Source organism: Ochlerotatus camptorhynchus, unplaced genomic scaffold, assembly GCF_037179485.1.
Source record: "Ochlerotatus camptorhynchus isolate MF236.1 unplaced genomic scaffold, CSIRO-AGI_Acam_v1.1 ptg000686l, whole genome shotgun sequence".
NCBI lineage: Eukaryota > Metazoa > Arthropoda > Insecta > Diptera > Culicidae > Ochlerotatus > Ochlerotatus camptorhynchus.
Window position 1 is genome coordinate 114,135 of NW_027041163.1, and position 27,384 is coordinate 141,518.

General features: G+C 40.1%; 2 protein-coding genes across 7 annotated transcripts in view; one reads left to right on the forward strand and one right to left on the reverse strand.

Moving 5' to 3' along the window:
- Nucleotides 1-27,384, forward strand: part of LOC135714648 (diuretic hormone receptor-like) — a 185,262-nt gene that overhangs the window by 83,554 nt on the left and 74,324 nt on the right. The window lies entirely within an intron of this gene.
- On the reverse strand, nt 22,941-25,063 carry LOC135714652 (uncharacterized). The gene is made up of 3 exons (XM_065238033.1): nt 23,978-25,063; nt 23,856-23,916; nt 22,941-23,236 (listed from the first exon to the last, which is right to left on the reverse strand). The coding sequence occupies exons 1-3, from the start codon at nt 25,061-25,063 to the stop codon at nt 22,941-22,943; spliced, it is 1,443 nt and encodes a 480-aa protein (XP_065094105.1).

Sequence of the window (27,384 nt, forward strand, 5' to 3'; positions counted from 1 at the left end):
CGCCTAAAACAATTAGGAATGCATTGACCTTTCCTGTTCGGCTTTGCACTTTCCCGAACTCGGGAGAGGAATGTGGCTGGACGATTAATATTCGTTCGGTGGAATGAGATGTCCCTATTTCTATAGGAATTGTCGCATGCTCAATTTTGAGAATCGGTTTCGTGATTTTGGCCTTCGTCTGAAATCACGATTACCGGGGACAAAGGTCACCAAACGTGGTATCTGAGGACGCACTTAGCCCTAACTCGTCCACTTTGTACTGATACGTGGAAGAGGCAAGAGTGGTCAGTTTTTGATCCGTGCCGTGGTGTGTGTAAAAAGGTGAATTGTAACATGTGGTCTCAATAAGGTGTTAATTTATACTAGATTTTCCTTCCCCTAGTTAACAGTAGTGAGCGAAGCTATATTAGCTATTTGGCGGTTAGTGGTTAGCGTGTGTCTTAGAGAAAACGGTAATGTGCAAAGTTTGTAGATGGTGCGTAAACTAAGAGGAAATATGCGTCGTTATATCCATAGATTCGTGGCAGCACAGGTCGTTTGCCGACACACCACCATTTCATTGGAACCCCTCTTTGACCCCACCTATCCGTTGCAAAGATTCCCTGGGTACATTGTCAAGTCGTACCCTGGGCAGGCAGGCCCTTCGTCGAGGAGAGTACGTTCAGCCAACGTACACACGACCGCTTGTACCACGCTGTCGCGTAAGCCCGCGAATCGGTGAGGGAGACACATCATCAGCCATTGTCGCATCCGCGATCGTTTCTGGGCCGGAGTAGTGCACCAAGCAGCTTCGGTACCGCCGCCAGTCTCCCCACCAAAGGACATCACGTAAAACCAAGGTCGTGAGTAGAAAATGCATGCATGTTTGTTTGTGTCGTCCATGGCCATGTGACTTGTTTGAGACACACTCAAATACAGCTATCCCGTAAGCCGTCAATGAACGGGAGTAGCCCTTAGAATAACGAATTAAAGAAATGTGAAGACGACCATTGAAGCAATCGATCGCTGAGTTACCGCAGAGTGCACACAGGAGGAGTACATGGGACAGATACAATAATCGCACACGCTAGGAAAGATAGGTAGTACGTAAGGGGAAAGGATGACAAACAACTAGGCCTAGGCAATGAAAAGGGGAACAAAGCTACGAGAAATAAAGTCTTTGTAAACGTTTGAATTTCTGTGCTTTGAGCTTTATGGTAGAATAGAGCTGTACAAATGTTGATCCCGCTTGGAATAAATCAGTTTACGTTACACTGAATGTTTTCTGTTGTGTACCAATGAGAGATAGTTTGGTTAATGTCTTTTGAGGTTTCATGTTACTTCGCATTCGTTTTGTAGTTTTTGGAATTTGATGTTTATTGGGTAGTCAGCCCGAATCTGACTAATTTTCTGGCAACTCTGGAATTGGAAGCGTTTCAGTACAAACGGGGACGATTAGGGCTAGGCCGGTGATGATAACCCCCGTTCACGTGTTCCTAGTCTTTGGCCGATTGTCGGAGTTTGATTTGCGTAAGTCTTATAGGAATTAGGGATATCTTGCGCGTCTTACGTGAAGTACGCCGAACGCGTGTTAGTCAGCCAGTCAGCTTCCTACCCGAAATTCGGGAAACTTGATCCTCTCCCTAGGAAGGTCTCAAAGCCGGGCAAGCTACCAACTGTTGGATGGTCTCCTTTAGGAGTGGCGCTTAAGCCATCCTTCTTTAAAAAGGGAAGCTCGACGGGCTGTCGCGTTACAAAATGATATTTTAAAAAATTTAGAAGATGCGTAGAAATATTTCTGATCGATTTGTGATAAAATTATTGAAATTGGTGCAGGGGCTGCTGAGTTATTACCGTTAAAATATTTAAAATAAATTTAAATGTTCCATTTTTGGTTTTACAAGTAGTATAGAAATCACAGACGTAGTCCTACGTCAAAAAACTTTTGTATGGCGAAATCTTTAAAACTGAACAAATACTTCTAAAGTATCGAAATTTACTGCAACCCTACCATTTTATATTTTATACAAATCCTTAGGGGTCCCTTCTATCTGCGAAAAAAAAATTACGGCCTGCTAGATGTTCATTTTTTCATGTATTTTTTAGCAATTTTCAAAAATCAAGATTTATGAGATATATATTGACATTTAATCATAAAAAGTGGGTATCAATACTACCTATAGCTTATTTGACACAGTTAAAAGATGATAAATTTTATACCCAACAACTTTTCCTCAAAGAATATTTAGTTATTGTTCATCGTTAGTTAGTTATTTATGATTCCCTGTAGAAAGGATAGTCATATTTTTGTATATTTCCAATAAATCATTATAATTTCACGCTAAAATGCTTAACAAATGTGTTTTTTTATGACAATTGGCAACAAATAATAATCATCTTTTTACGATGCTGTGAATAAACCTAGTGAATGGCAAATATGATTAGATTCAGTGATGGGAAAAATCCAATAAATCCAAAATCTCAAAGCAAAAAATCTAGACTGATTTTAACCTTAGGTGATTTTGAGGTAACAAAATCACCAAACGGAAAATCAATACACTCAGGCAGGCATGGCAAATCATTTACATTCATTTCGTGCATTCATTTACATTCATTTGCCTCTAACTTTTTTCATCGACAGAATTCCATAAAATGGTGTATGCAGCTTTTGTAGGTTTTAATATTAACTACAACTTTTGTCTGTAACTCAAATCTGTACTTCTTATGCATGATGAACTGGGGCGAACAGAACTTACCTATGTTTTTCAGTGAATGTAAATTACATTCACTGAAAAATAGTAACAAGTTCTGCCCGCTCTAGTTCGTCATGCATAAGAGGTACAGATTTGAGTTATAGACAAAAATTGTAGTTAATATTAAAACCTACAAAAGCTGCATACACCATTTTATGGAATTCTGTCGATGAAAAAAGTTAGAGGCAAATGAATGTAAATGAATGCACGAAATGAATGTAAATGATTTGCCATGCCTGCACTCAGGTCTTTTTTTACACGGGGGATACGTACCGTGTAAAAAAAAACCGCGTAAAAAAACCTACGAGATTTTGACATCGCACATGTTTAAATGTTTTTAAAAAATCGGATTTAGATGCCATTTGTAATGGTCCATATAGACATATTTTAAAAATTTCTGTATTTACACCAATAATTGTGATTTTTTTTTAAAGTATGCCATTCGATTTACTATAGCTTTAAACGGATAATGTGATTGGAATCAAATCGATAGGTTGTATCGTTGTCGAGAAATCGTTAAAACGTACCGTATAAATCGCGAAAAACCGTGTAAAAATAACTGTGTAAAAAAAAAATCGTGTAAAAAAAGACTTCAGTGTATTGGTATTACAGTCAAACTAAGAAATCGACATCCGCCACCATTTTGAAATTCAATATGGTGGACCAAAATCCAATATGGCGGCCTCCGGACAGCGTCTATGCATTTTATCCCATGCAATATGGGTATCTACACACTTAGATTATTTTACCGAAATCTGTAAAATTTTATCAAAATCTCAACAGCTGAACGTTTGGTAAACAGTTCGGTGATTTTTCACAGATTTCCTGTAACTTTTCAACGAATATCTGTAAAAAATCATCGATAATCTGTGAAAAATCACCGATCTATTTACCGAACGTTCAGCTGTTGAGATTTCGTTAAAATTTCACAGATTTCGGTAAAATAATCTAAGTGTGTAGATACCCATATTGCATGGGATAAAATGCATAGACGCTGTCCGGAGGCCGTCATATTAGATTTTGGTCAACCATATTGGATTTCAAAATGGTGGCGGATGTCGATTCTTCATAGTTTCACTACTTATAACTGAAGAATAAAACCAAAACAAAACATGCAATTATGTTTAATGACATACTTTTTATGACCGATATAAAATATGAAGCACTCTTATATCTTCGTTAAAGCCTCATTACAACTATCATCTTTATCAGAGGGCTAAGATTCACAGACAAGTAATATTCTACAAAATACTACTAAATTCAGATACATGAAATGAAAACACCTTCAGTGCTTTTGAATACGATGAAGATTAGATGATCACCAATATGAAACTTCTGGAGGATCCACAATTATGGGCTCCCTCATATAACATAAGGCACGCACTGGTGAAGAAGCTCTTAAAAATATTGAACACGTGGCTTTCCGATTCGCGATTCACTTCCGAAAGATCCACGAACCCTTCTTAAAACAACGCAGACAGTTTCACTAAATCCGGTTGGAGATGGGTAGTTTTATCTCACGGCTTTAAACCTTGTATTGAAAAAGTTTTTAGTGGATCCAATGAGCATTTCTTACACCTTGATTACAAGAGAAAATAGGAGGATCGCTTGACAGGTTGCCAAGGTTTTTGTTTTTTTTTATTCGCTGTATCAAATAAAACCAGCTAGCAGCTATAGAGCTTAAATATAACTTAACGTTGAACTAGGAAATGCTAAGACACAACCATTAGGTTTATGTTATGCTATAGAATTCCAATCTAGGAGCAGCAAATTATAGTGAAAAAAATGTTGCCGTATGAAAAAAATTCATACAGAATGAATAATTACGCTTTAATTGATAGGCGATTAAACACTTTCATACATATATGTACAATTAAATAATAAGTGACTGGTTTTTGTTCAACAGTAGTAACAATTTTGTACTTAATAGATAATCTTTTAAAGATTCCTTAATGCTTGGTGCTAATTTGGACAAATGAAAAATATCCCTATATATAAGTATTCATATGGCGCACTGACTGTATGCCTCTATTTGGTATAATAATCACCATAAATATGGCACGGCGTGCCATGAAGCTTATACAGATTTGTGCAGAATTGTAATAAAGTCGTTTTATTTTCAATATACAATAATATCAGCTATTATTACAAACTGACAAGGATCATGATTTCACATCAAACATCGAAGGAATAAAACCACAATAAAATATTTCTCATTATAAACTAGCATCCAAAAAAACCCAAAAGTTTTTGCAATCATCTTTTATCAACTGCTTCAAGAGCAATTCATGTGGTTGTAATATAGTTTAAGGGTAGTTATCAAAAGAATGCTAGAACTTTCTGACCATGGGGTGGTTTTATGCTTTCATTTTTAACAACTACATCGTTCGATTTCAATCAATTTCATAATGAGCTGGAGAGTTTGTTGTCAACTCAGGGTTATTATTATTATTTAGCTTTATTAAGGAGGCTTTTAGCCTTGGGCTGGTTCGCCTCCAACCAACTCAGGGTTCACGTCCGCTTTTTATTGTCGGTGACATGAATATTCCAATAAATTTAATTAATAATAATATTGTTTGTCGTTATACAAGTTTATTGGAATCATATGATTATATTTGTTCAAATACATATACAACTCGCCCAGTTAGTAATTACATTTTAGACCATGTTTGGACGAAAAGAGGATATTGCTTGTACAAAAAATGATACAATTTATTCGGATATCAGTTTAATTGTTTCATCCTTCAGAATAAGCAATCCAAAAGAACATGTCGTGTTAACAAAAAAAAATTGCAGGTAACTACAAACTTAATCAACTCTTTACTGGTTTTTTAAATGTTTTCGTTTGCTCCGAAGATGTCAATGAATCCATTATCGCTATAAAAACGGCTTATAATGATATATTAGCACAATGCACCAAGTCGATAACTGAACGAGTGAATGTTAAAACTAAACATTGTCGGAGTTGGTTGGAAATGCTAACATGAAGCTTTAGTGTGATGATTTATTAGCTAGAGAATGATCTTTAGAAGAGGGTAGGTGGATAGTTCCGTTAGAGTACGGCAGTATGAAAATTGAATAGAAGTTGAAAATGAGCGAAGGGCCATTAATGCGACAGTTTTTAAAGATAGACGCACATTTTTGCCTAACCCGTACGATGTACGCGGAGACTTGAAGTATGTCTCCAAGTCTACAGGCAAAAATGTGCGTCCCTCTTTTTGCTCATAAACTGACTGCGGCTGTGGAATAGTTCTAGCGACGTTTTCATCACTACCTAAAGCCCCACGTTGCGAGAGCATTTCCAGTCGATGGTGTGTTATAATGCAGTTCTTCTTTACCCAACTATTGTGTTGCTCCTCTCGTCATGACCAACGTGATCATCTCAGAGAGAAAGCAGTAGGGTGCGTCTATCTTGAAAACTGTCGCTTTAATGGCCCTTCGCTCATTTTCAACTTCTATTCAATTTTCATACTGCCGTACTCTAACGGAACTATCCACCTACCCTCTTCTAAAGATCATTCTCTAGCTAATAAATCATCACACTAAAGCTTCATGTTAGCATTTCCAACCAACTCTGAAAATCGTTAACTTCGCGTATGAAGTAACATAAAAAACACTTTGAATGTAAACATTGTCCTTGGCTTAACTATCATACGTGGCAATGGATAAAACTTAAAAACAAATATTTGAAAAAAGTAAAGAAAAATCCTTATAATGATCATCTGAAAGAAATGTTGAAACATATAACTAAAAAAACTGATATTGCTAAAAAAAGATGTAAAAATGATTATTTCATTAAATTATTTGAGGACACAAGTAGTGCCAAGGTTTGGAAAAACTTAAATGGAATATTGGGAAGGAAAAAACATGCTCCAAATATTGAACTTCAATATGATGGACATAAAACATCAAATTGTTCAGAAATTTGTGAAATGTTTAACCAATTCTTCTCAAACATTGGAGCTAATCTTGCTAGTAGTATTCGAAAAAATAACTTTAATCCTTTGAGTACTGTAAGTCACCTAGAGCATACTATTTTTCTCAAACGTACTGATGTAATTGAGGTTTCTTCCTTGATTAATAATCTAAATACTAAAAAAAGCTGTGGCCCTGATAATCTTCCAGCAAGTATCATCAAACATAACCTCAACGAGTTTGCAAAAAATTTTACTCGACTTTTCAATTGTATACTGAGACAAGGGAAGTATCCAGATTGTCTCAAAGTAGCAAGAGTGGTGCCTATTTTTAAAGCCGGCGATGTGTCTGATCCTTGTAATTATCGTCCTATTTCCACACTGTCTGTAATAAATAAACTTTTCGAAAAATTGCTAGTAAATAGACTGGTCAATTTCTTGAACAAATTTAATATTTTGTATAAATTTCAATACGGGTTTCGGAAAGGATGTAGTACTTCAACAGGAATAGTCGAGCTAGTTGATTTTTTACTGAATAAAATTGATGATAAATCTATCGTGAGAGGCCTGTTTAAAGGGCGAACACGAAATTATTACGACACATTCAACAGGGCATAACTTTTTTACCATTGGGTAAAAATCAACCAAATTTTGCACACTTTCTCATTGATGTGTATTGTGTACATGCTGTCAAACTCGAAGTCGTGTTTTTCGATTCAACGAAAATGGAGGTGAACCAACGCGAGTTGAGAGAACAAATTCTTTCCAAACACCTGGAATTTCCTGACCTGTCGCACCGGCAGTTGGGAAAAATGTTGAACATTCACCATTCAACCGTCTCCAGAGTGTTGAAGCGGTTCCAGGAGCGGTTGACGTTGGACCACGGCAAAGGAGCTGGAAGAAAACCGGGACCGGAGAACAAAAAGACGGAGGGAAAGGTGAAGCGGATGATTAAAGCAAATCCCAACGTCTCAAGCCGTGATTTGGCTAAAAAGATCGGCATGTCGCAGAGCTACGTCCAGAATGCAAAGAAGAGAGCTGAAATACATACATACAAGGTACAGAACTTCCCAAACCGCGATGAGCGGCAACAATCGACGGCTAAAACTCGGGCACGGAAGCTCTACGAGAAGATGCTGACAAAATATGGCTGCTGTGTGATGGACGACGAAACGTATATAAAAGCCGATTTTAAGCAAATTCCGGGGTTGAAGTTTTTCACCGGCAAGAGCAAGTTCGATGTGGACGACAAATTTAAGAAGAAGAAAATGTAGAAGTTCGCCTCCAAATATCTCATTTGGCAGGCCATCTGCTCTTGCGGACTGAGGAGTGAGCCTTTCGTGACAAAGGGCACAGTAAATGGCGAGATCTACAAATCTGAGTGCCTCGAGAAGCGCCTTTTGCCGTTCTTGCAGCAGCACGACGAAGCTCCGCTATTTTGGCCAGATTTGGCATCATGCCACTATTCTAAAAGTGTCCTGGAGTGGTATGAGGCCAATTCTGTCCATTTTGTTCCAAAGGACATGAATCTGCCAAACTGTCCGGAGCTGCGCCCGGTGGAGCAGTACTGGGCAATAATGAAGCGGGAACTTTGGAAGAGCAAGAAGACAGTCAAAGACGAGAAGGACATGTTAAGAAAATGAAAAAAAAAACTGAGAAACTGGTACCGGATGACACTGTAAAGACTTTGATGGAGGGCATCAAGCGAAAATGCGTTCAATTTTACACTCAAGGCTCCATCGATTAACTTTTCTTTTGATTTTTGAAGTAAATATATGTATAAAACTACCCTTAAATTTTGGTTTGATTTTAAACATTATAAGAAAATTGGCATGACATTTTCCGTGTCGTAATAATTTCGTGTTCGCCCTTTATTGACCTAAAAGAAGCATGTGATACCCTGAATCACAATATTCTACTGAAAAAATTAGAAAGCTATGGGATACGTGGATTGGCTAATGACATTATACGTAGTTATTTGAGTGATAGGAAACAGTTTGTGGTATATAAAGAAGCACAGAGCTCTCTCCGATCAGTAAATATAGGGGTTCCACAAGGTAGTAATATCGGGCCTCTCTTATTTCTTATCTATATAAACGATATAGGGAATTTACCTCTTAAGGGAATAGCTAAACTATTTGCTGACGATACAGCACTTTTTTACCCAAATCAGGATACTGCATCTATCGTTTCCTGCATAAACGATGATTTACAGGTACTCATAAGATACTTTGATACTAACTTACTTTCGTTAAACCTATCAAAGACTAAATATATGGTGTTCCAAGGAAAAAATTTTCTCAAGACAACAGTCCGTCAATTGGGTCTAACGTAATAGAGAAAGTATCAAGTTTTAAATATTTGGGCTTGATATTAGATCCTACGTTCTATTGGGGGGATCATATAGAACATGTACAACGCAAAGTATCATCTCTATGTGGCCTAATGTATCGTGTTAGTAAATTTGTGCCTAGGAACGCACTTCTAACGTTTTATCATGGCTGTATTCATTCTCATCTGCAGTACTTAATCATCTTTTGGGGACATGCTTGCAAGGTTAAACTAAAAAACTTTCAAGTATTGCAAAATAGGTCCATAAAAATCATCTATCACCTTCCACAATTGTTTTCCACTCTTCAACTCTACGCAAATAATTCGCACAGTATTCTCCCGTTACGCGGTTTGTGCATGTTACAGTCTTGTTTGTTTATATATGATTCGCTAAAAAATCCCAACATGCATCGTAACCTCATTTTACCGATCACAAATCATGATCATAACACTCGGTATGCGAATAACCTAATACGCTCGAGAGCATTCACATGCCTCGGTCAAATACGAATTTCTTTTTATAGTCCATCTCTGTACAATGCACTTCCGGAATGTTTGAAAAACTTAAACAACCGACAATTTTTCAAAACCAGTTTAAAGCGATACTACAAATCTAAAATCAACGAGTTCTTGATATAAATTCGTGTCAACTATCGATTTATAATTATAAAATTTACACTCTTTACGCTAAGCTTAAGATATTAAATTGTATATATTAATTAATTGAATTGTTTAAGAGTTGAGGATCCCTTCAAAGGAACTTTGTTCCACTGGGTACATCCTAACCTTGTTAATGATTGTTATTTTGCATCACACACCTTTAAAATTAGTAATGTTATATTTATATGTCTATATGTTTTCTTTTGTAACGTTAAAAAAAAATATTATCGAGAAGTCCACTACCAGGGGGCTCTCAGTGTGAGCTCTTTGGTGTGGGGGTGTGTTGGCGTCTTAAAAAAAAACTACGTGTAGAGTGTGACAAAACTGGCATAAAACCTATGCTCCTAAGGTAGTTCGCATATCAAGTTTTAATGATTGGGTCAATTGGCCATGACATGACTTTATAGCGGTTGTCAGGAGGTTCTTAAAGCAATGTGGTCGTCAGTGAAGGTTTTATAATTTGGTTATATCCACTGCTATAAAACTTAAATAAAACAAAAATTGATGCTTGGGGCTACTTCTTCAACCGTGGAGGCGAACCAGCCTAAGGCTGAAAGCCTCCTAAATAAAGCTAAATTAATTAATTACTTCTTCAACCGGTGTTAAAACCAGCACTCTCGCCTTTCATTCCTCCCACAGCAGCGTAAATCCCCATCAACCACGAAACACACTCTAGCTGCTCGAAGTAGAGGGCCCTCAGCAGAGAAAAAAGGGCTGCGTCCAGTTTCCATCACCAATCACTCGCGACACAATGGCTTCAGTTCGCCAGTGCACGGTCTCAACTCACGACCAGCGCCGAAATCAGAACCGTCAACTCCAGCGACCGAAAACAAACGACAGTAACGCATCATACTGTGGATGATCCCAAACTTATGATCGATGATTGGTGCACTTTCCCTCTAATAGAACTCGGATACTGTACTCGTGCCATCACGGAGTTATCCAGAATCTGATGTGCACCAAAAACGAATTTTGAATCGATTGAATTCGATCATGCTAAAACCTGTCATCTGATTTCTACCCCAAAATTCAAGTTGGAAATAAGAGTCTAATTTCGCCACAATTGGATCAATTTCGAATTACCGATGCGTGATAATGTTTTCACCATTGAGCAATGTCAAAATTAAAAAAATTCTCAAAAATTTCGTTTTCGAGTTTTTTTTTATTTATGTTGGGGATGTTTCTCAGAGTCTTAAACTATGTTAATCATTGATCGAGTTTCCACTTGCTGCAATTACGGCCTCCACACGCTTCCGGAATGCACGGCAGGTTCTAATAATGTAGTCTGGATCCATTTCTCTCCAGGTACGGGTCAATGTTTGTCTGAGGCTTGCTGTACTCGGGTTGCGTTTAGAACTTAAGATCGGGGCTAGATGGCGGCCACATATCCTTCGCCCAGAACGGAAGATGTTCCTGCAACCACTTCTGAGTGCGGTTCGAGGTGTGGCTCGGAGCCCCATCTTGTTGATAAACAACATTTGGCTTCGGACCGTTCTGTTCTTTGATCCACGGAAGAACATACTTACTTAAAATCCCGTTGTAGACCTCCGTGTTGACGTTGTCGCCTACTGGAATGAACACCGGGTTCATTATTTTGCCATCGGAAGCCACCAATCCAAACACCATAACGCTAGCAGGATGCTTGGTCAGTTACACGTTCTTGTGCTCGTCGGCCACGTCTTTTGCCGGAAGAGAAATAATATACCAGTGGGTTCTGGAATATGATACGCGCCCGACGGTAAACATGCTCTCGTCGGTGAACAGGATTACCGGATTTTTTCGCTTAAGGAAGTTGAAGATTTTCTTGCATCGTTCGACTCGTAGCTCCCGGATGCGGTTGGTAATCATGTGAGTTTTTTTTTCCGTGCCCTCGACTGCGCCCCGCAATATTCCTTTACGATCTTCCGTGCCGTAAAGTCACTGATCCCGTGTTCCTTTGCCATTTTCCTCATTGAACGCACTGGATTTACCCGAATATTCCTTTTGATAGCAGCGATAACCCTCGGAACCCGAGCTGACCTCGGACGACCTGTGGCCACCTTCGCGAATAGTTGTCCTTTCTTTTCTCGGTCTAAAACACTTTTGATGGTCCACCGGGACACTCCTACGGCGATGGAAATGTCGACATTTGCGCGTGGGACAAGTCACGAATACGCTGCCACTTCGTCATGGCGCAACTGTCAAACTAAGTAAATCATTTTCTTTTATACACAGCCTACTACCAACAATCAATACGAAACTAACGATTTTAAATTGGCTCACCACTTTAGCAGCCTATTGGTCCCAAGCAAACGATTAACGTACCCTATTCTAGTTGAAATTCTATTACAACACTATGTTTGTTTTGATTCGCTATGAAAGCTTGACAGATAACATCAGGGATGTGTGGATTCATGCAGAACATGCAGGGGTGAGTGAAATAGCTTGGGACTGCTTGGGACCGTTGTTCTGGTACTGAGTGAGCCAAAAATAATAATGATTTTCATCGGGACCCAGTGGTCTTAGAGTTACCTCTATGCTACTACGGTATGAGCTATAGGTTACGTGCATGCAAAGAAAACCAAGGTATTGTATGCACAGGTGTAACGGGAACATTATTTGTACGATGGTGCAAATGCGGATAAAAAGCATTCCGCGAAAATATACAGAATCATACACTTAGAAAATGCTAAACTTAAAACTTGGTAACTGTTCAAAGCTAGCTACGAGAAGTGCTCAGAAGAAGAGTTCAATTCGGGTCGTTTGAAGTCAAGTAGACAAAGAACCAGCATTCCTAAAAGACGCATATATTTACGAACATTTATGCTCGTGACACAGCTAAGACACAGTTCAGCTGTTCCGATTCATAAATATCCATTTTGTTTCCAAAAGAGCAAGCAAAGAAAAAAGGAATAGAACTCAGCATTGTATTTCCTTTATCAGTGTATCTGTGGGGCTCGATGGAGTTGGCGTCCCTATAGTGGTTGGAATGTTTTTACCCATTTTTCGCTTTGTTTACATCGAAGAAACCAGCATGCACCATGGAAATTTTATGTGCTATGCCAGACGTAAGAAACCCTGCTTCTGCTTGGATTGTTTACTTTTAGATGTAATAACATAAAGCCAATATAACAAACTTCAAGCATATGTACATATTCTCGCTGGTTACCTGAATAAATATGGCCTTGAATTTCACACAAAGAATTTTTATTTGCGTATGGCAGTTAACACTTCAATCATCTGGTAATTTTTTATCAATTTAAAATTTTGTTTGTTTGACTACACGCCATGCGAAGGAAGCAATGCATGCCACACTTGGGGGGGATTCCCCACCGGTTGAAAAACGCTGCTGGAAACGATCTCATTTCCTAACAAGCATAATGAATGCACTCATCAAAAATGTCAATCCCACCCGCTGAAAGCCATCAGATATCTCGTCGCTAATGCCCGGCTTACACATCTGCTGGTTTGTTAGCGCAGATAACCATCAGCGTGATGCAAACAGGTTTCGGCAGCTGAATCTTATAACAATCAACTGCTGATGATCATTCTTGCCAGCAGCTGGCTCATTAGCACTAGCAAACCAGCACAAGTGTAAACCAGCCATATGCCAGATAATGTGAATTGAAAGGAAATGGAAAGCAGCCGGTGGAAATAAGCCAGGAAAAACATGCATATGAATGAAGTTCCAACCCGCAACCCGCACACTCGCATATCAATTGTCATAAAGTTGAAAACCACGATCCACCACCTACACATGCTCACCCACGCCCACGTTGGTGCGAGTGGTAAACGGTTTCTATATTTGCTTGTTCAACTGACAGTCAGAACCTCTCCCCCCTCGTCCACCCCCTTATCACTATGCCTCTCTCTATCTCCGGTATGGATTAGCAAGTGGGTTGGGTAGGTACCATCCATCGTATCGCGGCTCCGGCACTAAAGGGAAATAGCTTTCTCTCTAAATTGACACTTACCGCGGTCGGTGATGCTAAATGGTTCGGTTGGGCGGGTGTGGTGGACGGACAGGAAGGAAAAGGGTTGGGAGCCACAGTGTCTGTCGGTTTAAAATGTGAAAGAACGGGAAATTAGCTCCCGTTCGGGAGAAAGGACACATTTTACGGGGTGCGATGTGGGCGGGTGAAAGGGGCGAGAAAAGCCGTCGGATGTGTTTATGAAGTGGATAGATGTTCCAAGCTTGTCAATGAGTGTCGTTTACTAATGGTGTATTGTGGTGTTCTGGTAAATGGATTTTATCGACAGTAATGGCACAACAATGAACACAGTGGTGACAAGTGGATAAACCTTCATTTATCCACCTACGGTGAGGTATGACCGTTCTTATAAAATTCCGTCAAAACTCCTTGAACTCATAAAAGTCGTTCTTTCAATGTGTCGTTTGCATTTCCCAATCGAAAAAAAAAACACTTTCAGTAGTGCTTGAAGCTTAATAAACCAAATTACGACCTAAAAGATGACCCACGCTAATGTAATGAACCCAGCATGGGTCACGAACCACGAGCCTCATCAAAAGTTTCCATCAAAAGCATACCTTCCAGTTTTCATCTCACCTCAATACGAACCAACCAACGCGACAATAGTCCCTCAAAGTACGTGGATTTAGCGCTCAATTTATCCCCGACGACACCTAGCACTCCCCCCCCCCTCCCCATCATTCACAACGCAAATTGTTGAAATCCTCAGGAACAAGCCACTTAAACCTTGACACAGTTTCCTCCTGCGCCGCTTCTAAGGCATGGCACGGAACGGATGGAGACGTGATGATCTGCCCTCGTCGGACTCTTTGCAGGTGCGCGGAAGTGGAAAATCGCGATAAAAGCCGCTTCACCACCTGCTTCGTGTGCACGTACCGCGGTCTCTGATCTTAGCTTTCATCCTTCCTCCGGCTTTGGATGCAGTGAGGGAAAAGGCGAACAAGATTAAGGACGAGATTTAACCGGGATGGCTGATAAACGGGAGAGAAATAAGACCGGGGGCGGGATCGGTTCATTTTTGCATTTTTCTTCCTTCCCAAAGAGGAAACCTGATGGGGGATGAAAGTGATTTCTCCAGGCCCTTGGACCGTGTTGAAATTGAGTCCGCTGGATGGTGACGAACACGGGTTGATGGGAGGGAAAAAAATGTGAACAACGTTCCGGAATATGGAATGTAGGGTAGAAAATGAGCATCTGAGCCTGAGTTGACACGAATGGCAGCAAAGCCGCAGTTAATAAAAGGATGAATGCGTGGGATTTGGTGTTATTATCTAGGATCGAAGAGGGGGATAAGCGTTTTCTACAGTTTTTTTTTTCGTTTTCCGTGAGATCATGCCGTTCGGTGTGGTGGATGTTGTATTGCAACGTAATTCGAAAACTGGAACAGTGGTTAATGTATGTCAGGTGCCACGGTGATTTCCTTTGGGTCATTGATCGATTATGCAACGAGGCTTTCAATTCTGACACATAGAAAGCATTTTTTTTTTCATTTGATGTTGTCTGTTTTGAATTATTCCAGTTTGTGTTTCCAATTGTCCCAAAGGAGTAAGGCTTTAGGAAACTGGCCGGGTGCAAAATTTGTATAATACTCAAACCAATCGATATAGCATTTGATGGGAATGTAGCAGGAAAGTAGTTCTTTTTAAAATTTATTTTATTTTCATCAACCGATGTAGACTAGTACAAATACATACACAAATTTGTTTTTCTTAAGAATATTAAAAAAATATTGTCTGCTATTCTATGTTTACTTCTTACGAGTTATGACTCCGTATGGAGTTAAAATATTGTTTTAGTTTATGCCGTGACATTGAAAAGTCAATGGTTTCGCAGTATTGATTATGCGATTTAATGGCCCAATTTGCATCATTTGTGCGATGATGGCAAATAAATTTCGATTTCTGAGTTGTCGAGTAGGTGCATAAGCATTTAATTTTGATAAAAGTTCATGCGCTGCGAAACGATATCATTTACAAACGAAACAATTGCATATTAACGTCGCTCTTTTAATGTTTGTATGTTTATAAGCATGTAGCGTTAGACTAATGCAAAATTTGAAATTTTCGCTCCACATTGTTCAAACGGTTTCAAATCGGGTCCTGATTAGCCTCCGAAAGTTTAAACACATTTGATTTGAAACTGACTTGGCACAAACCATTTGAAGTTTACTATGAAAATTACTATGGGAAAGCAAATTTTTTTGTTCATTGTCTTATAGACTTTTTACATATTGTACTGTTACTTTTCTTATGGGAATTTTTATCAGCTATAACTTTGCAGAAAATCGTTTTTCAGACAAACGTCAAAATAAATAGTTATTAATTGTTTAAGAGATTGATAATCTTATGGCAAGATTTTTTTTTAATGCGTTTATTTTTCCAGGCTCATTTGTCGTAGCTTTGCGGAGCCGATATTAACTGTTTAGGTTACAAAATTTCTTAAAACTAACGTTAGTAAAGCGGGGGCCGATTACTCGCGGCTATCTCGAGGTTAGGGGTAACAAATTGTAACAAATGGATGGCAGGGTAGGGATTGAGAACACAAGGTTTGGAGAGCAATGTGCTTTTTATCTCGAACTAAGCGACCAACTGACGAAAAAGACAAACATGGGGGTACACCGATGGGCAGCTAACAACTTGGGGGAACACAAGATGACACTAACAACTAAATCCTCAGATCTATCCGTTTTAAAAACACATAAATTAAATTGCAATAGTCGAGATCTCGGCTCGCCAAGATGTCTCTAACGGGCCGCAAAGGTTGTTTTCCTCGGGTCCTGAGGGATGCGGATAACTCGGATCTAGCATCGATATCGTGATAGCCACTACCACAAGCGCACAAATTGCTGCACAGAAAAAAAAAATTCTGAATTCGCGTAAAATCCCCCTTCGTTTAATGTTGAGCTATACTTGGCATAATAAGCGAAATCGTTTGCAAGGTTGCATACAATATTGCTAATTTATGCGATATTGCGCTTAAATTTACACGAAATATCGCGTAAATTTATGCCAAATCTAGCGTTAATTTTATGTGCGCTATATCTCGCAGAAATTTACATGAATTTTTCGAACGGTGTGCCTGCGAGCCCGATTCGGAAGAAATGCGAGTCTAACGAGTAGTGATTGGACATGACCTTGATATGACACATATAAAGTCACGGCTCATGTCCAATCCTTTGAACCATGGCTTGTTCGATACCTGTATGAGAATAGAATGTAACCATCTTCCCAGATCACTCTCATTCCATTTTTGTTGCCAGTTGGTGAGGACGTGCTGACGGGTAATTGAGAAAAATTCCGCAAAGGCGATTTGTCGATCAAAAATATCGCCTTCCATAGCGCCCACCTTAGCTAGCGAGTCCGCTTTCTCATTACCCGGAATTGAGCAATGAGATGGGACCCAAACTAAGGTGATAGTATGGGAGCAGTTAGATGAAGTACTCAATTTAGCTCGGTTTTCGGTCAGGAAATACAAGGAGTGCTTCATCGGCCTCATTGATCGAATAGCGTCCAACGAGCTAAGGCTATCAGTAAATATAAAATAGTGATCAGATGGTGATCTGGTATTTCACAGATTTCTTGCAACATGGTCAGATCAAAATTTACAGAGGAACTATAAAAGTCTTGGAGGCAAACAGGAGAGGAATTGAATGAAGAAGGGCCAATCTCCAGCGTCATGTACTCGTAATAGAGACTCATGAATCTTGTTTGATGATTTCTGTCGAGCAGCTTCTCAAAGTTTTCTATTACCAATGGGTTCATTACTTCACAACGGATAAGAAACCGGAAGGACAGTTCCGCGAAACGATCTGTCAGTGGGACAACACCCGCGAGTACTTCGAGGCTCATCGTATACGTCGAGTGCATACAGCCAAGCGCAATTCGGAAGCAACGGTATTGAACCCGTTGCAGCTTCAAGATATGTGTTTTCGCCGCGGATTGAAAGCAGAAGCTACCGTACTCTAGAACCGACAAGATGGTTGTTCGATACAACCTGATCAGATCTTCCGGGTGTGCTACCCACCAATTTCCAGTAATTGTACGAAGAAAATTGATTATTTGTTGGCATTTTTGTTTCACATACGCAATATGTCTTCCCCACGTGGTTTTGGAATCGAACCAGACAGCTAAATACTTGAAAGATATACTTTGAGTGATTGTTCTACCCTTAAGTTGAAGCTGTAACTGTGCAGGATGATGCTTCCTAGAAAAAAAAACAACCAACTCAGTTTTCTCCGGAGAGAATTCGATACCCAGCTTCATAGCCCAAGTAGACAAATTGTCTAAGGTATCTTGCAATGGTCCTTGCAGGTCCGGTGCACTTGGCCCTATAACGGACACAACGCCGTCATCTGCAAGCTGCTTTAGCGAGCAATTTTCATCAAGACAACCATCAATGTCTTTTACATAAAAAATTATAAAGAAGGGGGCTTAAACACGAGCCCTGGGGGAAACCCATATAACTAATTCGTGAAGTTGTCGAGTTTCCATGAGAAAAGCTCATATATTTCTCAGACAACAAGTTGCTCAAATAGTTGTTCATTATTGGTGAAAGCCCACTATCGTGGAGTTTATCCGAAAGGACATCGATACAAACAGAATCAAAAGCCCCCTTAATGTCCAAGAAAACTGAACCCATTTGCTGTTTTTGCGCATAGGCCAGTTGAATTTCAGTTGAAAGCAACGCAAGACAGTCGCTCGTTCCTTTGCCTCTCCGAAATCCAAATTGCGTATCTGAAAGTAAACCATTCGACTCGACCCATTTGTCTAGACGAAAAAGAATCATTTTCTCCAACAATTTCCGTATACAGGACAGCATCGCGATGGGACGGTACGAGTTGTAATCCGACGCGGGTTTACCAGGTTTTCGAATGGCGATAACTCTTACTTGCCTCCAGTCATCCGGAACAATGTTGTGCTCCAGAAATTGATTGAATAAGTTCAACAAGCGTCTCTTCGCGACGTCTGGGAGATTTTTAAGCAAGTTGAACGTGATTCTATCCATTCCTGTGGAGCTGAGTTGTTACATAAAAGGAGAGCAAGTGAGAATTCCACCATCGAAAACGTGAAATCTATTTCGTTACTACCCGACGAACGATCACGAACGTTGGTTTAAACCGACACCGAATCCGGGCAAACTTTCCGCGCGAAGCTGAATATCCAACTGTCCGAGTACTCCTTGTCTTCGTTAATCGGTGATGACGCGTTTCGCATTCTCCTGCCGACATTCCAAAGTGAAGTCATGGAAGTCTCACGCGACAAACCATCGACGAACCGACGCCAGTAATCGCGTTTTTTGGCTTTAGTCAAGCCCTTAAAGGTTTCCTCGAGGTCCTCGACCTTACCGTGTTTGCGGAAGCGTTTAAACGCGGCGGACTTCTCGCTGTTCGCGTCGGTGCATTCCTTATCTCACCGCGGGGTGGGAGGTCGCTTGCGAACGGAAACACCCGGAATACGTTTCGTTTGTGCTCGCAGCGCACAATCGATGATGACACGCGCGAGAAAGGAGTACTCGTCCAGCGGAGGAAGTACGTCAACCGATTGACTGGCATCAATTTTCGCCAGTCAAGAATTTTCGCCAGTCAATGTTTTTCGTAAGATCGTACGCGATGTCGACCGAACGAGTAGAAGATGAACCATTGGTAATAGAAATTTTGATTGGCAAATGGTCACCATCGTAGGGATCTTGAATTACTTTCCACGAGCAATCCAACGATAGTGAACTCGAACAAAGTGAGAGGTCTAATCTGCTTATTTTTGCTGGAGGTTTGGCTACTCGTGTTGCTTCCCCGGTGTTCAGAATTGTCATTTTGAAGAAGTCGCATATGTCGTATATCAAGGTTGAGCGGTTGTCGTCGTACAGTTCCCCCCAGCCTGTACCGTGAGAGTTAAAATCTCCCAAGATCAACCGTGGCTCCGGCATAGCCGTGCAGATATCCGAGAAACTTTGACGAGAAATCGCAGTTCTTGGTGGAAGATATATTGATACAATACTGAGGCATTTACCTCGAATGTTAACCTGACATGCAACAACTTCAATGCCTGTCACCGAAGGCAGATCGATTCTGTAGAAGGAATGGAGCTTGTTGTACCCAGAAGCACCCCTCCATACGAATCTGCGCGGTCAAGGCGAATAATGTTGAAATCGTGGAAAGCAAGATCGTTGTCTGAAGAGAGCCATGTTTCACAAAGGGCAAATGTGTCAAGTTTTGGCATAAGACTTCTACAGTTCCACTGAAGAACAGAGGTCAAATCCCCGACCTCATTCGGAGAATTATCCATCAAAGGATATGATCGATGCAAGGAAGGACCACCTAGAAGCTAGTTGCTTCAAAAGAGTTTTCACCATTGGCAGCACTAAATTAATAATGCTCCTCGTTGAGTCAGAGATATTGAATATACTGAAGAAGCTATCCACAATACCAGAAAACGTGAACATGGGGGGCATGTTCTTGTTGATCAGCTGCTTTTCTGACCGAAAAATTGGGACATCTGGGGTTTTAGATGATCCTGGAAGTGACGGAAAGTTCTTGTCATAATTACAAGGTTTAAAACCCGGTGGAATGGGTATCGGTGCATTTCCGTTGCCTCTTGATTTTTCCAAGGTGGAAGGGTGGTCCGTACGAGTGGCCTTACGAGGCTTTTCGGTGGTGTGTTTTTTTGCTCGTTTTCTCGTATTGCCTTTAAAGACAAACGTACTAAACTCACCGACCTCTGAGTCAGAGTCTAGATCATCAACTGGCAAAATAGAGAACGTGTTACTGCTTTTTGGTGTGGTCTGAGAAGATGAAGCGGTATTCTTCAAGAGTTCTGCTAGTGTTCTCTTGGAGCGAGCTTGCAGAGACCGATTAAGTTTTTCTCCCTGCTGTTTGTACCTCGGGCAGTCAGTCAGGGTATGCAGGCTTTCCTTGCAGTACACGCATTTTGGAGGAGCACCGCAAGGGCCCTCTGTATGACCAAGTTGTTTACATTTCGAGCAGTTCATTACCCGAGGTACAAACAGACGTACAGACAGCCGAACCTTGCCAATAGTAACGTAGTGAGGTAACGCTGAACCCGAAAAGGTCACACAAAACGAGTTTGACAAGGAATAAGTTTTTTTGGAGCCTACTACGGATACTGACTGCATTTGAAGGCAGTCCAATATCTTCACCTTCGGCAGAGCACGGCTTTTAAAGATTCCGAAGAAATCGGGACCCAAGAAATCATTACAAGTCAAACTCGCTTCGGTGACCACTTCTTCAATTTCTACCTCACTACTGGGTATGTAGACTCGGTATTCCAATGAAAAATGCTCGCACGCAACAATTTGGTTAGCCTGCTTCCGGTCATCAACGGTAACGCGCAGTTTTATTGGTGTTACCTTGAAAATATCCGTAACGGCCGTAAATGTATTGTTAGATCCTTAGAGATCCTCGGAATGTTCAAAGGTTTTTGTTTGGGCCGGAAAAAAACAACCCATGGGCCTTTCGAGGCTACTGGGTAAACCTTTAGGCGGGGGAGCGCAGAGATTTTTGGGGGCAATGGTGTGTGGGGTGCAGGAGGACGAGGAGAAGATGGTGGAGTAGAGGATTGTGGGCGATACCTTTTCTTGGGATATGCTCCTGTATTTTTGCTGGAGAGCGAGTCAACTGGAACGTCAAGGGTTTCCATTTCCACAACTTCCTTGAGACTTTCGTGTGAGGTGGAATTAAGAGTTTCGTCGTCTGAGATGGAAAGCGATCATCCCCCGCCTTTATCATTGTCATCCATTGCGGTTTAATATCGCCGCAATGGTGTTTTTAATAAATATTTTACAAATAATTACAGTAATTTCAAATAGTATCAAAAATAAAAAAAAATTAAAATTTACAAAAAAAAATTGATATAGTTTTACTCTACTAAAGAGTAATACGAAAAAAAACAAGAAAAAGAAAAAAAAAAATATATACTAAAAAAAAATTGTGGATCACCCTATTTATGACCCAACCTAATCTAATATTGGACCATGCGGGGAGATGCGATACTGCACAGCAAAAAAATTATTTTTATATCACATCAAAGTGGATGCACTACAATCATGTCGAAAATTTCATGTAATTTTTATGACCACATAAATAAACAAATGCAGTAAAAGCAGCGTAATGTCAGTTCATGCATTGTATTAATGATAATTTTGTCCTTTTTAGCAAGTAATATTACACCATATTTTCGACATGATTGTCGTGCATCCACTTTGACGTGATATCAAAATTATTTTTTTGCTGTGTGGTGAAAACAAAGCGACACGATATACCTATTGCACTGAGGCGGCAGAGACTGGTGAGATGCTATTGTTATTGTTTGCCCCAACGGCTGTTGGGTCGATAACCTGATAGCTGGTATGCTTCGGTCGCCTCGGTAGGCAATTTAACGTGCTTTCGTTGTTGCTATCAATGGGATGATGTGATGATGCGATGATGTTGATTAAAGCTGGACCGTAATCAAAGCGCCCGGCGTATGGTTAACGGCTTCCTCACTCGTGCACTAGTTGGCGCACTAACTTTGGCGAGAAAAAACCCTCGCGTGGGGAAAAACTCAAAAACTCAAATACTAGTGTCGCACAACGAGACCGATGCGACTTGACCGGCTCAGCGTGCGAGACGGAATGTTATGGCAAGATTAAGCAACTGTATTGTGAGCAACACTATATTCTGCAGTGTGACATAGTAGCCATGATTTTGTCCTCTATTCTACGTGCCATAAACACCAATGTTGCCTGCTGAACAGTTGATTGAGCATAATTATAAGACAACCAACCTTGTTCCTTACATTTGATCGCAAAGTGGTCTTCAACAAAGTTGTAGCTGAGTCATCAATTTTAGCTATCATTTTCTAAAGTACAGTGAACTGGTGAATTTTGAGATAGATATGAAACGAAATTATGGTTTATCCATACACACTAACAAAAAATCATGTAAATTTACGATTAATCAGATGCACACAAATGGAGCGGCTTAATATATGTAATATTCAGTTACGCTATAAATTTACATGAAATTAAAAACATATTATGTAAATTTAAAACAAACGTAAACTAATAGATGTAAATTTAAATCCTATCGTAATTTCCATTTTGACGTAATTTTTGTCAATTTAATACCCATTGTGAGCCAAAGCAAATGTAATACTGCATTTCGGTTTCCATTTTGTCACAAAAATATGCTTCAAGTTATTTTCTTTTAGCCTTTTTTTTATTGAACTCATGTAGAGTATAGAGATAACTTTATTACATATGAAATTAAATCTATTCATGTAATCAATTAGACGTAAGGTAAAATAGTATTTAATTGCACATCTTGTTTAAAACGATAGTCATTGATTGAGTTCCTTCACATTATGATTGGCGATTGCTGTGATGATTCTGGTGACAACTCGCTGCTGATGGTTCTTTCGCGTTGCTCTGGACTTCGACCCAGTTAGTGGTAGTATTTTCAAAAAATACTCCTGCACGAATTCCAGAAATTTTGATACACATTTCATGTACATGAAGTTATGTACGTAATGAACACACATAAGATCGGTGATGGCAATAATTATGCGCTCGGTACCTTCAGTCAATCGTACTTGCTCGGCAAAGACGTAGTACATCAGTTTCCCATTACCTATATCTGCAAACAATTGTAAAGAAACAAAAATCGTTAAATTAAATTGACAAAAGGAACGTGTATATTAGGGTGGGTCAACTATGAAATCTCGCGTAACATTTGAAAACGACACAAAAGCTGTTGTAAACAAATGTTGTAAGGCCTTTTACATGCAAATCTAAGTACGCCCAGGCAAACCAACAAAATCATAGGGTAGGGGAAATTTTCCCCTTACCGATAGTGGTATTGGTTTGCGTGGGCGTTATTCGGTGCGCGTGGAAAGGGCGTTACAACTTTTGTTTACAAAGCTTTTGTGCCGTTATCAAATGTTGCGCCTGAAACAGCATATAAATAGTGGGGTAAGGTGGAGTAAGATGGGTCACGGGGCAAGATGGATCATAAATTTTATATGTTTATTTTGTTTGTCAACATCAACAGGATCTTTATAACCCCAATGCTGGTTTGAAAAAGCATTGAACCTGTAGATGTTGACAAATAAAAAAATAAAAAATAAAATACAAATCGGCCTATCTTGTCCCACTTTACCCTAATCTTGAACCGAGTCTTGATCTGACGTGTATCGATTTTAAAAATGTATCTTAACCCATGTTGGCTTCAAAACTAAATCTTTTCTATTCCTTACCTACGGCAACGATTGCTGGTCCTGGACTTTTGGTGGTGATTTGGAGCAGAGGAGTTCCTATCTGTCGAATAATCATTGCTTTAATATACTATTTTACAATATACACATTTTCACAAAATTACCTCTTTCTGTTCGATCAAATCCAAAAGGTTTTCACCCAACAGTGAACACAGACATTTCAGGATCTCGTAGTCTGAGGTTGCATCTTCCAAATGTAGATTTTTACATGTACTTCTTGAATAGTCAATCAACTTGTTCCGTTTTGCTGCAAAGTACGTTCCCAAAGAGTCTGCTGCAACACCGGTAGCTTTTTCAAAATGAAAGCTTAGCAGTTGTCGCCGTCTGAGAACGGGAAGTCCATCAAGTGTCGTCTTTATGGTTCCTTGATCAAATCGGAAGCGGACGTAGGATTGTGATTGTTCCAAAAATCCTTCAGTTAATAGACTGGGCTCGTCCCGCATTAGTTTAGACATCAGCTCCTTGGCACATTCCTTCGATGAATGCTCCCAATACTCTTTCAATGTTCCGGCTCTCACGTTCCGATTTCTTTTCACTTCAGAAGTAGATGGTACTGGTACACCTGGATCCTTGAACCGATTCAGGTACGTGCTTCTGTTAATCATTTTATGCTTCCATACAACGAAACTCTGACCGTTCCCGTAGCCGTCATCATCGACAAAATTCAAACATGGGAACTTCCCTATGATTTGTTTGGCTACTACTTCTATAACGCACGCACTGATACGAGTATCGATTAACCTAAGCTGGTCGACAACTGCATTGCAAAGGTTGCTCATATCGGACTTTGAAAGTTGAATCGAACGCGGAACAGTCAGAGCCGGATTATTGTCACGAAAATTTTGAAGGTCAGACAAACGTTTAAGTAAACCATCACTAATTTTTGACCAGTTCACTTTGAACGATCGAAATTTCATTTCAGTAGAAGCATGCTTCTTCGTGCTCTTTTGTAATGCCAGATCCTCGGATGTTTTCCTTTTTGAACCAATGTTTGGGGAAGTGTTCTCCTGTTGTTCTTCAGATTCGTTGTGATGTTGCTCGCAGAGTAGAAATTCTTCTGTTTTCTCTTGTTGCACTTCAGTAGGCTTGATTTCGATTTCGTCAATCGGGTCCTCAGCGTACGACATACTTTCCTCATCATGGGAAGTCGGAACATCTTCTGAATGGTAGTTTTGATCTTCATCAACCATGTTTGGAACTGTTCCTGCACTCAGTAAAGATGTTTCTAATGCATCTGTTAAAGTTGGAACTACAGTAATGATATTTTGCGAATGGTTTACTGCTCGATGAAGAAAAGAGTCAGCAGTGGACGCCTGCTGCAGAGGAACCGAATTGATTATGGTGACAGGAAATCCTGTAAGCAATACAATAAACTTGAATAAATCGCAAAATATACTATTAAGGTGAACACAGCAGCTTATTCGAAGTATAGATACTCATGTAATAGATTTTACGGATGGTATGGATATGCTCATTGAAATACAAAATATGTTACAAATCCACACATCTATTACATGAGTCTCTATACTTCAAAGTGTAAACAAGATTTTGAAGTTCCTCGCAAACATACACAGAAAAACAAAACAACGCAAATGTTGAAACTCTTGGGTTTAAACATACAATCTAGACAAACATGTGGGAAGGTCCAATGAATTAAATGTAAACAATGACTTTAAAAGCCAATCAATTTGACACACGGATAGAAATCTCCTTATACCTTTTGAAAAAAATTATATTACTGATTATTCATAAAATGTATAAGTCAACTAATGAGCAGTCGCCTTGCAAAAAGTTAATAAAGATTATGTATCAAATGAAATGTATAAGCGGTCACATACCTTTTATGCATTCTTATAGGACCTATGTGGTTTGTCTTATGGAAAGTATAAGGCTGCTGTTTTGGCAAAAATGTATAAGTGAATCACATGAATAAAATAATTGATTTTCGTTTCGTGCAGTGAGCGTTCATAAAGGCCTAATTGCAATGATCGATTCGCTTCGCCAATTTTGTCATTTGTTACCGTATTAGGGCTGAGGAGATCGTCGAGCGAAACAGCGACATTTTCAACGGCTACGGGAAAATGCCTGGCAAGGTCAGATTGGAAATCGATACCAACGTTTCACCCGTGATCCAGCAACCCCGGCGTGTGCCTATAGCACTTCGAGCCCCCTTGAAGGTGGAGCTGAACAACCTCAAGAAAGATAACATCATAACCAGGGAGTACAACCACACCGAATGGGTGAGTTACTTGTTAAGCGTGGACCAAAAGGCTCTGAGTCTCTTCGAATCTGCTTGAATCCAATTCCACTGAATAAGGCTTTGAAGCGCTCAAACCTTCAGTTTGTGACGCTGGACGAGATTTTACCGGAGTTGGACCAGGCGCAAGTATTTTCTACCCTTTGCGAGACCCTAACCATTTGCGAGACCTCCGTTAAATTTTATGGTCATGTCCTGTCAAATCAGGGCTTACAAGCAGATGAGTCAAAAATTGCTTCAATCAAGCACTATCCTGTCCCCTCGAATCGAGCCGAGCTTCACCGCTTCATTGGTATGACCACTTATCTGAGTCGGTTCATTCCAAATTTGAGCGCAAGTTGTACTTATCTGAGGAAGCTGATATCCGAGAAGGAACCGTGGGTGTGGTATGACGTTCATGACAAGGAGTTCGATAGATTGAAATCTCTCGTTTCGGACATTAAAACGCTTCGATACTATGATGTTCGTCAGCCGTTCATGATCGAATGCGACGCGAGTTCCTTTGGCTTGGGTGTAGCAGTGTTTCAGCAGGATGGTATAATCGGATACGCTTCGCGAACGCTTACCAAAACTGAGCGAAACTATGCTCAAATTGAAAAAGAGCTCCTGCCAATTTTGTTCGCCTGCACCAGGTTCGATCAGCTGGTGGTCGGAAATCCTAAAACGATCATCAGAACGGATCACAAACCGTTGATTAACATCTTCAAAAAGCCTCTACTTACCGCACCAAAAAGACTGCAGCACATGTTGTTGAACTTACAACGTTACAGATTGGAAATTCAATTCGTCACCGGCAAGGAGAACATCGTAGCGGATGCTATTTCCCGAGCACCATACGACGGTGCAAGCGCCTCGGTGGAGTTTCGGAAGGTGAATATCTTCAAGGTGTTCCGCGAATTGGAAGATTGGAATCAAGCAGTTATTTGAGAGTGTCAGACAACTGTTTGGGCACCATCATCAAAGCGACTGCTGAAGACCCTGTTCTTGTGAAGGTCATCGATTATATTTGTAACGGCTGGCCAAACTCAATCGAACGTGGCAGTGGCGAAAACGTACTTTAAATATAGGAGTGACCCAAGATGGTCTAGTGTTCAAGAACGATAGGATTGTTATTCCTAGTTCTCTCCAACGATCCATGGTTGACAAGGTGCACACTAGTCACAACAGGGTTGAATCAACATTGAGACTAGCATGGGAGAACAGTTACTTATTTTGGCCGAGTATAAGCTCACAGATAGTGGATGTGGTTAAAAA

Bases quoted from the DNA above. Each gene is read 5' to 3' on its own strand.
- LOC135714652 (XM_065238033.1), bottom strand. From the start codon at position 25,063: ATGGTTGATGAAGATCAAAACTACCATTCAGAAGATGTTCCGACTTCC. The intron at 23,917-23,977 runs GTAATTTTGTGA...ATTATTCGACAG, and splicing joins ATTTGATCGAACAGAAAGAG to ATAGGAACTCCTCTGCTCCA. The intron at 23,237-23,855 runs GTAAGGAATAGA...AATTGTTTGCAG, and splicing joins ACCAGCAATCGTTGCCGTAG to ATATAGGTAATGGGAAACTG.